Source organism: Ochlerotatus camptorhynchus, unplaced genomic scaffold (genome assembly GCF_037179485.1).
Source record: "Ochlerotatus camptorhynchus isolate MF236.1 unplaced genomic scaffold, CSIRO-AGI_Acam_v1.1 ptg000336l, whole genome shotgun sequence".
NCBI classification, from domain to species: Eukaryota; Metazoa; Arthropoda; class Insecta; order Diptera; family Culicidae; genus Ochlerotatus; species Ochlerotatus camptorhynchus.
The window spans coordinates 1,800,033-1,814,160 of NW_027040824.1; the positions used below are offsets into that span (position 1 = coordinate 1,800,033).

General features: G+C 39.7%; 1 protein-coding gene across 1 annotated transcript in view; it reads left to right on the plus strand.

Moving 5' to 3' along the window:
- The window catches only part of RunxB (Runt related B), a 170,287-nt gene extending 156,771 nt beyond the window's left edge, over positions 1 to 13,516 (plus strand). Inside the window, exons 4-5 of the mRNA XM_065230996.1 lie at positions 11,767 to 12,159; positions 12,596 to 13,516. Of these exons, the coding sequence (XP_065087068.1) occupies positions 11,767 to 12,159; positions 12,596 to 13,488 (1,286 nt within the window). The 3' untranslated portion in view covers positions 13,489 to 13,516. The remainder of the gene's footprint in view (positions 1 to 11,766; positions 12,160 to 12,595) is intronic.
- The last annotated feature ends 612 nt before the right edge of the window (positions 13,517 to 14,128 follow it).

Genomic DNA, 14,128 nt, shown 5'->3' on the forward strand with positions numbered 1-14,128 from the left:
TTACTACTCATATCGTCCATTTGGTGTATGGAAAAAATAAGGTTGAAATTATGTATTGTTTAAATTACAGAATTTTAATGTTCGCCACTCATTTCAAGGTTTAAAAGCATTCTACAAGTCTAAATCATGGTATGTAGAACCATCGTAAAACCAAAATTGTTACTTGGTATATGCAAAGGTGAAGTCGCAATTGCAAAACATTTTTTGGAAGGTCGCAATGTATCAGATGACATTAAATTCATCAAACTTTTGTCAAGATCGATGCAGCGTAAAGGCCCTCGGTGATTTATTGTCGCGTGATTGTAATGTTTACGAGGAGAAGGATATTCAATGTTTGGCATATTTAAGCAATTTTTGCGTAGTTAGGATATTTTGGCTCTTTAAGGCAATTTCGCCGTTTTAAGGTTATCATAGCAGGGCTCGAGCATTTATTTGTTATGTGAGTTTCTGTGGTTTGGCTGTATGGTGCTTGATAGACACATACTGACTTCATCAATACATAGTTAATATTTTGGATACAAAATGTACAGGAAAGATATTTAAGGACAAGTTAAGGACCAGATTAATCACCAATTTCCAAAACCTCATGGTGATTTAACGCTCGAAAAATTTAGATACATTTTACAAAAAAATCATTCAATTTTATGGATTAAAGGGCGAACACGAAATTATTGCGACACCGAAAATGTCATGCCAATTTTCTTAAAATGTTTAGGATCAAACCAAAATTTTAGGGTAGTTTTATACATATATTTACTTCAAAAATCAAAAGAAAAGTTAATCGATGGAGCCTTGAGTGTAAAATTGAACGCATTTTCGCTTGATGCCCTCCATCAAAGTCTTTACAGTGTCATCCGGTACCAGTTTCTCAGTTTTTTTTCCATTTTCTTAACATGTCCTTCTCGTCTTTGACTGTCTTCTTGCTCTTCCGAAGTTCCCGTTTCATTATTGCCCAGTACTGCTCCACCGGGCGCAGCTCCGGACAGTTTGGCGGATTCATGTCTTTTGGAACAAAATGGACAGAATTGGCCTCATACCACTCCAGGACACTTAGTGGCATGATGCCAAATCTGGCCAAAATAGCGGAGCTTCGTCGTGCTGCTGCAAGAACGGCAAAAGGCGTTTCTCGAGGCACTCAGATTTGTAGATCTCGCCATTTACTGTGCCCTTTGTCACGAAAGGCTCACGCCTCAGTCCGCATTCTTGCCGCTCATCGCGGTTTGGGAAGTTCTGTACCTTGTATGCATGTAGTCCAGCTCTCTTCTTTGCATTCTGGACGTAGCTCTGCGACACGCCGATCTTTTTAGAAAAAATAACGGCTTGAGACGTTGGGATTTGCTTTAATCATCCGCTTTACCTTTCCCTCCGTCTTTTTGTTCTCCGGTCCCGGTTTTCTTCCAGCTCCTTTGCCGTGGTCCAACGTCAACCGCTCCTGGAACCGCTTCAACACTCTGGAGACGGTTGAATGGTGAATGTTCAACATTTTTCCCAACTGCCGGTGCGACAGGTCAGGAAATTCCAGGTGTTTGGAAAGAATTTGTTCTCTCAACTCGCGTTGGTTCACCTCCATTTTCGTTGAATCGAAAAACACGACTTCGAGTTTGACAGCATGTACACAATACACATCAATGAGAAAGTGTGCAAAATTTGGTTGATTTTTACCCAATGGTAAAAAAAGTTATGCCCCGTTGAATGTGTCGCAATAATTTCGTGTTCGCCCTTTATTGCCCATTGCAGTAGCCAATTTGACTTGAAACTTCTTTAAAGTTCTGAGAAATATGCCTAAGTTTCTGGAAATTCCCTGAGTTTCAAGTTACGTTAATTGAACAACATTGAGATTATCTGATCTTCTCTGATGCTCTTGAAGCTACCCGGTAGTTCACGCTGTTCTCATAAAGTTCTATACCTGAAGATTTTCCATTAATTTTTTTGGATTTCAGTTATGTTTCCAAAATGCATTTCTTAGGAGTTCTCTGGACTTAAGCTCCTCGAAATGTTCCTAGAATTCATAAAACTATCCTGAATAATTTATAGAAATTATCGTTTACAGACTTCCACAAAAGTCTGGATTTCTCTGAAGTTATTGGGACTTCCCTTATGTTCCCTGAGCTTGTCTGAAGATCCCAAGAACTAGCTTGCCTGTAGTTCTTGAAATTTATATGAAGTATCCACAACTAATTTGGATTTTCCTGAAGTTCTGTTGACTTCCTTGATGATCTTAGAAGTTTCTGAAGTTGCCGGCTTGATGAAACCACCTTGATGTTCACAAAGCTTCCCTGAAGTGCTCACAATTTTGTAGAAGTTCTCAGTTTTAATTGAGAGTTTAAGAATAAACGCGAGAACTGAACTGAAGAACTAATATAAATTGTATTCGCACAGGTACGCAGCTGAACAATAGTTGCTACGTTGATAGGGTAAAGCAAACTCTTAAATCAACTACAAAACTCCTCCTTAACCAACGATGCCAAGCAGTTTTTGAAAGCTTCATAATTCTGCTTGGTTGAGGATTTAGTAAATCCATCCGCCGGACACATCAACTAAAGTAACGTTGCCTCTGTCCAGTGCATCTCGTACAAAATGGTATCGAATACAAATTTGCTTCGTTCGAAGGTTGAAGTCTTGGTTCCTGGCAACACAGACTGCCGACTGAACGATTCCCATCGAACTGTTCCAGTAGCTGCTGCCACCAAAGTGCCTCCCCAAGTAACCAAACATTCTGATAAAAGGCTATTTGTGGCTTAAGTAGCTTGGTTGGTGGTGGTCTATAGAATTCTAAGCAGCCTCATTTTTAAGTCGTTATAAGAACTTGAAAGTTCCGGTAACATAATGGAAAAGCATTCTAAGCAGCTTCTGGCGGAATTTGAACGGAACTTTAAGAAAATAAATTTAAAAAAAGTTTTTGTCCTTTACACCAATTCTATGTTTAGTTCGCACTTTTATGAAAGTTATTTATTAAGGCAGATATATTAATGTGTATTGATTTATCAGCATAAAAAGTAGAATTGGAGCTGTTTAAAGAATTAAACCCAGTCCTTCTGCGTGAGAGCCCCAGCACGAACCGCTGCGTCATCTGAGATATAATAAAGTGAGCTGTTGTCCCGCCTACTGTTGGAGTTTTCAGTACCAGCTGACTGATTTGAATACGCAACACAACACCTTGATGAATTTTAAATTGGTATTTGCCCGCATGGTATCCCAACACCTCTATGAACGCAGTGGTTAGCGTTCATAGATCGCATGCAGAATACACGGGGTTACTAATAAAGACTTGAGCGGATTGCTTCTTGTGGCTTGAAAGTTCTGTCGGAACTTGAACTTGATAGTTCTGCCGGGACTTTATTCGAACTTTATGGAACTTGAAAGTTCTGTCGGAACTTTATTTGAACTTTATGGAACTTGAAAGTTCTGTCGGGACTTTATTCGAACTTTATGGAACTTGAAAGTTCTGTTGGAACTTTATTTGAACTTTATGGAACTTGAAGTGGTGGCGTTGCTATCATTGTCCATAGACGAATCAAACATCAAATTCCTTCTTCATTTGAAACCAAACTTTTTGAAACTTTTGGAGTTTCTGTCGAATCAAAATACGATCAACTTACTTTTATAGCTGCCTATTTGCCTGCCTACAGAAGTTTATAAATGGTGACCTTGAGAAAATTACCCGTCATAGGTCTAAATTCTTCATTTTTGGTGATTTTAATGCAAAACACCGCTCGTGGAATAATTCTCAAAGCAATCTCAATGATAATATTATGTTTGATGATTGTTCTGCAGGTTATTACACTATTCAATATACAAACAACCCAACATGCTTTTCTTCAGCAAGAAATCCCTCAACTATTGATTTGGTCTTAACTGATTCATGTCAACTTTGTAGCCAATTGGTTACCCAGGCTGACTTCGGTTCTGATCACCTTCCAGTAACTTTTGAAATATCCCAAGAAATAATTTTCAATCCCAACAGCTTTACTTTCAATTACCATAGAGCTGATTGGGAGCAATATCGAACATTTATGGAATATAACTTCAATCCAAACATTCCTTTGCAAACCAAAGATGAAATTAATTATGCCCTTGAATCTCTGACTACTTCTATAGTTGAAGCAAGAGCTGCCTCAGTACCAAAATGCGAGGTTAAATTCGATTCAATTAAAAAAGACGACGATCTTCAGCTCTTGAGCTCTGAAAAATGTCCGTAGGAGGCAATATCAATGATCACGCGATCCTGCCATTAAAGTTATCTGGCAGGATTTACAAAAACAAATTAAAAAGCGATTCTCTGCCCTGAGGAACAAAACTGAAAGTAATGTTTCGAAATTAAAAAAAAAATGAAAACCACTCTGAAGTTCTATAATCTATCCTGAAGTTCTCGTAATTCTTCTGAGGATGGTCCTGGAACTGCTCTGAAATCAATTAGACTGTTTTGAAAACCAATTAACATCCCGACGTTGCTTGCAGTGCCTTGAATTTATTGGAGCTTCTGTGAAGTTTCAGAAATTATTATTGAGTTCTTTTTACTGCCCTGATGTTCTCTGAAAACCTTTAATTTTTGAACTTCTAATTTTGATTGCCTTAAAATTTTCGAAATACATTTTATCTCCCAGAACTTTTCAGACGTTCCCGCAAATTTCCTTTTATTTATAGAATTATTTTGAAGGTTTCAGAACAGCCACAAAGTTCACGTGAGTTCATTAAACACAATTGACGTAATTTAAAATCTTACTACTTCTTATAAGTTCTAGCATTTTTCCTGAAATAGGTATCTGAATAAGACCTGAAACCATTGTGAACCTAATATTAAGGATCATAACATTTTCCCGTAGGTCTGGACGTTTTTGAAGTTCTCATAGCTATTCTTGAGTTAGGAGACGTTCGTTGAAATTCTCGGAATTATCATGGATTCTCATTTTTTTTATATTAAGGAGAATCTTGACGCGAGTTTTCCGCCAAGAAAAAGAAATGCAATCGAAGTGTGCCGTGACCGTTATTAGACGCGTTTGTTTTCGGTTCTGAATTCGATGTTTGTCGTGACTTGATTGGACCGGTGAAGAGCTGGAACTGCGTCTTAAACGCTGTCCAGACTGGAGAGTTATAACATGTTATAACGGTTGTCAACTAATTGCAACATAGAAACCACCATCAAGATAGCACTATAACATGTTATACCTCTGTAGTCTGAACAAGGCATTACAGACTATGTACTGGTTACCTGAAACCGTTGCGTTGTGAGGGGTTGGTTAAGGAAAGTGGACGCAGTCTCTAGTTGGAGCAGCTAGAGTGTGTTTTGTGGTTAATTGGGGTTTACGCAAGGGGTGGTGTGCCAGTGTGCCGCAGCTATGCCAGCAGTGCCGAGAAGTCATTGAACTGACTTTTGTTTGTTTGTGAATAATGCCTTGTTTAGCAACCCGGTATTTCAACAGCTCTTGTTTTTGTTTTGTTTTTCAATGTTTACAAAAACGATACGGACTCCAGTTGGGACTACACATTTGATGCAGCCATCTCCAAGGATGCCTCCAACGGACGAGCTCCGTTGCTACACGATCCTACCATCTTCGACGGAAGGCCGACCCCGTACAACGACCGTCAATTATTAGTCAACCATCGTCCTACACCAGCCCTTCTGGGAGCCGGCGGAGGAAACGGATTTGCACCGAATTTTTCACCGCCCGAACACACGTCGGACTGATGAAGGAACGGACCAGCCAACTTCATTCAACCGGCACAGCAACAGAGCGCAGTGATGATGGTCTACGGACAACACAGCCAACATCGATAAGCTGTTCAATCTGTTCTGCCTGTACGGAAATGTTGTCAAGATAAAGTTCCTGATGACCAAAGAAGGTACCGCCATGTTCCAGATTGGAGACGCCATCGCAGTTGAACCAGTCGAACGCAGCATCCAGCACTTGAACTACATTCTAATCGGAAATGATAGTAGCAAAATTCAGATTGCATTTTCCAAGCAGAACTACTTGCCAGAGTCCACCAACCCCTACACTCTGGCGGACAATTCGATCAGCTTCAAGGACTACAGCGCCTCCAAGAACAAACGCTTCCTTTTGTTTACCCACACACTAAGATTATTTCACCGAAATCTGTGAAATTTTACCGAAATCTCAAAGGCTGAACGTTCGGTTAACAGTTCGGTGATTTTTCACAGATTTCCTGTAATTTTTCACTGAATATCTGTGACCAACAGATACACCAGCAAAAATCGCATTTTCCACTTCTTCAATATCCCAATCCCACCCGTATGCCGTCCGAGGATCTGCTGCTGACTGCATTCACCACCAAGGACTGCCACCCATCGCAAGTACGAATGTTCCCGCTGAAATCGGAAAGTTCCTCCTTCGGATTGGTCGAGTTCCCGAGCGTAGCCCTGCCGGTGAACGCCATCATGAAGTGCAACCACAGCGCGATCGATCACAAAGGCACAAAATTCCTATTCATTATGAAGCTGTGCTTCTCCTCCCCACCAAGTCGATGAACGGTGCGTGGAGCAACGAGAACATCGAAAACACGTAAGCTTGGAAAGAGCGGAAGCTTCTTTTTCTGAGAAAAGAAAGGGTTTTTCTTTTTCTGTGTAGTTATTGTAATGATTCGTAATTATAATTTCTTATTGTGTTAGTTGGAAGTGCAAAAAGGCAGGAGAGTAAAAATAATTGGTTGGACTATTTGAGATTTTGCAAACAAGATCCTGCAACATTATATGTTGGGCGATGGAATGGTTTGTAGCAGCCACCGCCACGAATGTATTCGAACAGTTTGAATGGTCGGATGGTATAGTTTTTGTTTGGTTGTTGACCTTCCGATTCAAACTCAAGCACTGCTTGTCGTGACCGAACCGAAATATCCAGCATCAACCACGGCTACACGAATTAGCGATGAAGCATCCACGGCTTCGGCTGCTTCCAATGCTGCTGCTTTAGTTACTGCTGCTGCTGTTCATTCTACTAGTCCATCTCCTCTAAAAGTCGTCAAAAGAATGTTGTAGGAGACGGACCAGCAGCAGCAGCATTGGAAGCAGCCGCAGCCGTGGGAGCTGCATCGCTAGTTCGTGTAGCCGTGGTCGGAAACCTCGGTCAGATCAAGATACCGCTGTCAGCTGGGAGTCGTCTAGGAGGAAAGGTGGACGCGACTGCCTTCACGGGTGTAACGAATTTGATAACGGAGTGTTGCTATGAAAGCGATTGCCCTGATTTCTTCATGCTAGGTGGTCGGAATGATTATACGCAGTGCGGTGTGAAATGATGCACCTAGTTCTTTGGACAGGCATTAGGATGTGTGCTGACAATTCTAGGATGTGTGCTGAATCCATGGCGAGACTTGGTGGAGATTTACGGCTGTGTTTTGAAAATAATTTGATTATATTGTGGCAACATCAATAACAAATTTTGACACATGCACACTGTGTAAGCGCAGAAACATTTCAGTGTTAAAAGTAACTTTAAAGATCAGAAAAATTATAATCATGGGTGCCAAACAGTGCCAATGACAATGCCCAGATGTGCCCAAGATTTTTTTTGGCACACTGTGCGGAGTGACGATCCCGTTGGGTTTACGCTGCTACGTGAGGAAGGAAAGGATAGATTGCTGTTTTTAACACCGGTTGAAGAAGTCATGGATTCAATAGTATTTTTAATTAACTTTCATTTGACCACTCTCATGGAGATGGTCACCCTAATGCTTCCAAAGTAGCGCAAACACAGTTTATTAGCTGAGTACAGGTTGTTTAGTTTCAAAAAAGTACTTTTGATGTTAATGTTATTCAGCAAGAGTGGTTCGTAGAAGTCATTAAATGAGTAATATATTCACTTTATTAGCTTTGTTTTGCAGCTACAATTTAAAGCTGATTAATATTTGCATGGACGTGACACTAGAATTTATTGGCTGCTGTTATTCAGTGCGACTGACAAATTGAATATTAGTTGAGAAGAAATTGAGCAAACGCTCTCCAAAACTTTTTTCCTAGCTTCTGCTTGTAGCTGTATCCGCAGCTTTTTTCAGCTACTTTACAGCAGCTGGAAAATATGACTTATAAAGTTGAACATGTTAGTTGGGCAGTCAAGAAAGTATGAAAATCATACTCTGACATATTGTCAACATATATCAAAACAAGAATGTTAACAAACTTTATTAGTGTCATGCGGGCAGAGCTTAGAGGTTTTGGTGAGAAGCAGAGATGCCTTTTTTTCAGAAATGTCTGTAATTGGGCTGCATAAATTTAGCACAAGTTTTGCGTGTGACGAAAGACGAGGGGGATCATGAAATAGATGCGAAATTTGAAATGTCTGTTAAAGTCATGTTCGAGAAAAAATGACCTGCTTTTATCTTATTGAACCTCATTGGAGTTGGGAATACATCCATTTACGCCGTATACGTTAAAAGCAATTAATAAAAAGATAAATTACGATTACACTACAAATGAGGGCAGCTAAAAGTTGAGATTAGTTCACTCATATTCATGAAAACGTAGTTAACTCATAGACTGAGTAAAATTTCCCGACCTTTTACCGGAATTTGTTTTCTAATATGAGCAACATCTCGATACAAATATAAAATTGGTACACGGAAAAAAGTCTTCATGTAGTTACCATTGGGAATGCACATTATTTTTGTCCATTACCAAAACCAAGTATATCTTTCTGAATTTCATATAAAATTCATAACATAACATAAATTTCATTTGACACATAAGGTTCATGTGATTTTGTGGTGCAATTCCCAATTATGATATCACATGAAAGTTATGTGAAATTCTAATGAATATTTTCCATTGGATATGTGATTTATTCTTTGAGTGTATAATTCTAAAATTAGTAAATTTTTCATCGATTTTTGTTATATTTGAAAAGATTTATGAGGCTCGGAAAATTTTACTCAGCCTACAAGTAAACTACGTTTTCTATAGTTTGAGTAAATTAAACATACATTTGAGTCGATCTTATATGCCATGTAGTGTGGAAATCCGTTAGTTACTTAGTAGTGGTCCTTTTGCACGCCAGCAGCGAAATGCATCGTGCGATACCTCAAATCACATGGAACTCAACATAATGATTAGTGCAAGTATTTATATTGATTTTCCTTAACTTGTAGCTTACCTGATACTTTGTAAAAGTTCGTTATGAAGTTTTCTCTCGGGTTTCCTTTGATTTTTCTCGATTTTTTCCATATTTTTACGACTTTTATTCAGGCACAAAACGGCGAAAATGGCTGCTTCGTCCAGCACTAAAACTGCATCCGGGAGTGGGTGTTCGCTTCATTCAAGGAACACGAAAGTAATTTGCTTCACATTGCATATAACGGATTTCTTTATTTTTTTGCTTAAAAATTTCGATTTTTTAAGATAAATTCGAGTCGTAATGAATAATAACAAGCAGTATTCATCGATAATCTTGAATGAGGTAGAATTATCGAGCATTATGCTGATGTTGTTTGCAGTGTGTTTTGTGATGTGAACTGTCACTTTCTTGAGCACCTGCTTTTGTGATTGTTGCATGTTCAAACTCTGGAAGCAATGATATTTGCCCGGAGATTCGGCAACAGAATTGATGGCCAAACGTGACCAAACCTCGACTCGACCAAACTCAAGACCAAACAATAGGTGCCATCGATGCTGATCTTCACCGGATGCCTGAGATTGGGGAAGTCTGTTGAGGTAGTGATGGAAATCAGTAATGACCTTGGAGATATCGGTGAATTCCCATTCGTGATATATGCGATTCCGAACTTCCTATAATGTGTGTAATGCGCTATACTACCATCTCAAAATATCAAGATACAAAACATACAACAATGAAACTGGAACTTCACATTTGTTGCAGCAAACAGGGAGTTCCAATTTCATGAGTGATGTCACAACTGTGTACGAAAATTGTGCTCTAGAACACTTGCCATCATCAGGAAATTTGTGGACTCTTCAAGGAATCACCATAAATGATTTTTGAACATACGAATTTCGAACAGATTTATCAACCAACAATACTAAAGAGTGGATCAGCAAACTTGTAATGACCTTATCTTGTAAACTGAAGCACGCTTACGCAAACCAATTCCACCATCGGATAGGAGAGAATTTTCCCTAGCCGACGATGTTGTTGATTTGGCAAGGCGAGCTTCGATTTGCGAGAAGAGATCATTACAAGATTTGATTACAAAAGTTTTTTTGAATTGTTGGTTGAGATTTCACGACGTTCCTTTCTTATAAACAAACGGCTTTCATCGTTACCTGTCATGATACTTATAGAGATGCGACCCGATATAAGGGATGTGACCGATAAAAATAGATATTATTTGTTTTTAGAGATGTAAGCACGATTTTATCGGATGAATCCGATAAAATGGATTTCTCCGACTATTAATCAATAAATCAAACTTTAGAGTAATTTTTGGCAAACTTTGAATAAATCTGGGACTTTTGTACGCCTCGGTTTCATTACCTTCTTCTTTGACAGTGACTATAGACAGTTAAGTTATAGACCAGCCAACGTGAGTTGACGTATCCAAACAAACCATCAAATCGTATGGAAAATATTCGTTTTGGATACAACATGACAGCACATTGACAGGTCTATAACCATGACCGTCTATATAACAGTGACAACTCGTTCGTGTGGTGGATTTGAAAACGCACGAATTTCAAATGCGTGTTGCAAAATGCATCGCACAAGTAATTTGATTAAAGATGTAAAACAGTGTAACCAAATAAATTTTAAAATTATAAAAGTCTGTAAATAACTGTGAAAACACTAAAAAGTCTGTAAATGTCTGTAACGAAAAAAATGTCTGTGAAAAAAATTAAAGTCTGTAAATTCACAGACATGTCTGTAAATCTGGCATATCTGGTGAGAAGTAACATAATTATGAACTTGAGAAAATTTTCTAGTAGTTTTCCCTTGACTTGCCAAATTAAATCGATTGAGTCCTTCTCCTTCTTCGCATATTACCTTATTGCGTACCCTCAAACATAGTGTTCTAGATGTACTTCCTCAATTATCAATTGAGAGCTTTCCAGAGAGATGCCTGTCCCTTTTTGCATTAGTATTATAGTATTATAGTACAGCACAATCATATTCTTATATGCCCATGGGAAGTCAAGAAATTTTCCAACCCCTAAAAATGAATTCCTAGACCGGATCGGACCAGAATTATCTTGCTTTGTAGCTGCGCAGTCCGCAGCACCCTAATCAGACCATATTATATCTACATATAATTCAGAATGTATCTTACTTTTTTCCCTGAAAGCGGATCTGAACAATTTAGTCAGAAAATGATTATGAAAGAAGTATCAGATCTCACCATAGGTGGATGCACTCAGGTTTTTATAAAAAAGATGTTGGGCCAGAGACATCTTGAGGCAATGTGACGCGTGTGTTTAAATTTAGGTTAGAATCACGCGTCACAAGGAATAAACATCAAAATTTAACAATCCAAACATCGTACGTATTTTTTTCCTTAAATTCTCATCCCAGTTAAAACGTAATCCACCTCTTGGAAGCATAAATCGATTTTTCCTTAATTGATAAGATGTATTATGAGCCGACTGGAAGGACTGGCGGAAAGTGTTACTCATAAATAAACATGATATGGTATACCAATTGCAATTGCATCTTAAAATTTGATCCCACACGCAGACAAATCAGTTTCCAGTATAATCACATCATATTTGCTTTCTGTTTCTTTCTTTTCATGAAACACTTTTTTTCCCGCGAACCTCCAATCCGGCACCGGCCACTGCATCTCGTGTGCGCAACAACATTCGACCAGGGTTTCCACATCAATTAGGCGGTATGGCGGGTCATTTACATATGGCCAACGATTGGCGGCAGCTCAATGGTCGGACTGCGGCTGGATTTCCAAGTTCGCATTTTTTCCACCACCATGCGACCGCCAATCCGGCCCATTTCGCACCGCACATGTTGGCCGCCATCGATCGCATTGAACAACAACAGCAACAGCAGCAACAGCAACTTCAACACCATCGACAACATCCGTCGGCAGCGGCTACTACGATGGGGATGCTCTCAGCAGTAGCCGCCGCAGCGTCCACATCGGCGTCTACCGTCGGCATCTTCAATAACGGCACCGGTGCTGGCGGGGGTGGTAGCAATAATAGCGCGAGCTCCACAATAAACTCACCCCGGATTAGCGATTCCAATGGTGAGTGTTGTTTGGGTATTTTTTATTTTGTTTTCGACGGACCATTCTGAGTTCATTTTTTGGTAAACCAGTCCAGAATGGTGGTACGTTGAATATGCTCCCAAGGAAACGACCACCAATGAATGGAAGGTCGTTGTTGGCTTATGATTTTAATTTCATTTTGCAAAGGTTGTAAAATTGTTATGCGCCATCCGTAGTCTGGCTTTTGGTGGCAGCTGATACCACACAGGGTTATTATTCTAACGGAATGCGTTGGCAAAATGTAAAACTGGGTCATTGATTTTTTTTTTGGTATGAACTTAGGCGTCAAAGTACAGCCAATGATATTTAAAAATGTTTGCAAGCAAGCAAGAAGTCATGCATTATTTAAAGTAGATTCTATCATCTATCTAATTAATTAAATTCCATTTACTTATCAAAGTTCTTACAATTTCAGATATTCACAACACACTGAACAACTGCAACCCTCATAGTACAACTAGTCCAAAGACCTCACCGAATCCCTCCAACGACACCCATCAACGTGTGTCGTCCAACACTGACGAGGCCAAATTGACACCAGACGGCGACTACGATCGAGATGACCTGGACGATGATAACGACCAGATCAGCGTCACAGGCTCGGATCAGGGGAGCAACGGCCAGAACGAAAGTGACCGTCGAAGTCCGCTAATAGGAGGTGCTTTCACATCGTTGATTCAGAAAAATCATGTCAAGATGAAAAGTGGATTGGAAATATTTCAAAATGGAGCGTTCACTGCTGGTCCTTACCCTGCACAGGTTCAACAACCACACCCCCTGAATCATGCATTGGCAGCACAACTTTTCTTCCAAAATCCCCTTATACCTCAACCAAATCATTGGCTGTACAATCAACTGTACGGAAACTACCAGGAACTACCATGGTTCAGACAATCATTGTTCGCAAACAATAACAACAACAATAACAGCAACAACAACAACAACACTACACCGAACAACGACAGTAAAGACAGTCTGGACTCACCAAAAAGCAACGAAGCAAACGGAAACAAACGTTCTATCACGGTGGTATCCAGCAACGGGGAAGAGGAAGAGGAATGCTCTCCGCGGAAAACGATCGCCATCGATGACGATGATGATGAGCGGAGGAAAAATTCACCTTCGGTCACATCGACGAAGAGATCACCAAGCCCGGAGGTTTCACCGGCTTCACCTTGCACGGACAGTGTGTCCAGTTTGACGGTACTGGAAGGATCGACCAAACTGAGCAGGCGTGGCTCTGAGGAGAAACTGACCCGAGAGCAGCAGCACAATTCCAAACAAAGTGATGTGTGGCGTCCCTACTAGAGAAGTGGACGAGTTTTGTAGAAAGATTTGTTATGGTAGATGATTAGAAATGTGCAGCGCAGAACATGTGTTGAAGGCTGAATCAACTGTAGTGTGGATATCAATCTAAGATTTTCATTTCAATATTGGTAATGAGAATAGTAGCAGGCTACAGGATTTTCACTAATTGGACACGAATGAAATTAAAACAATAAATCGGTATTCCCAAAATTGTCACCATTCGAAAGAGGGGCTTTTCCCGTCATTTTAAGACTACTTTTGCAATATTTCATCGGGGACTTTCATATAAAATATGGGTCAATTTGAGCATTTATTTCTTTGGGGCACTTTTCTCCCTTACTGTTTGTATGGAATATATCGGGAAAAAAATTGTTGATCTAGACCCTCTGATAACAATTTTAAGTAATAGTGTCATAATTTCCTGTCCCCTATAATGAATGGTAAAGGTTTCGGGAAAGTCGATTGTTTTGATTTAAAATTATTCTTACTAATACACCGTGTGGTAACTCATATCTTTGAATATACTAAAGCTACGCCGTCTTTGCCAAACTTGTTGTACTGGATTAGATCCTAGGATTAGACCAACAAGTCCAAAGTGTCATTCGACTACACCGCTAGAGGCGTTTTACTTTCAACTGCT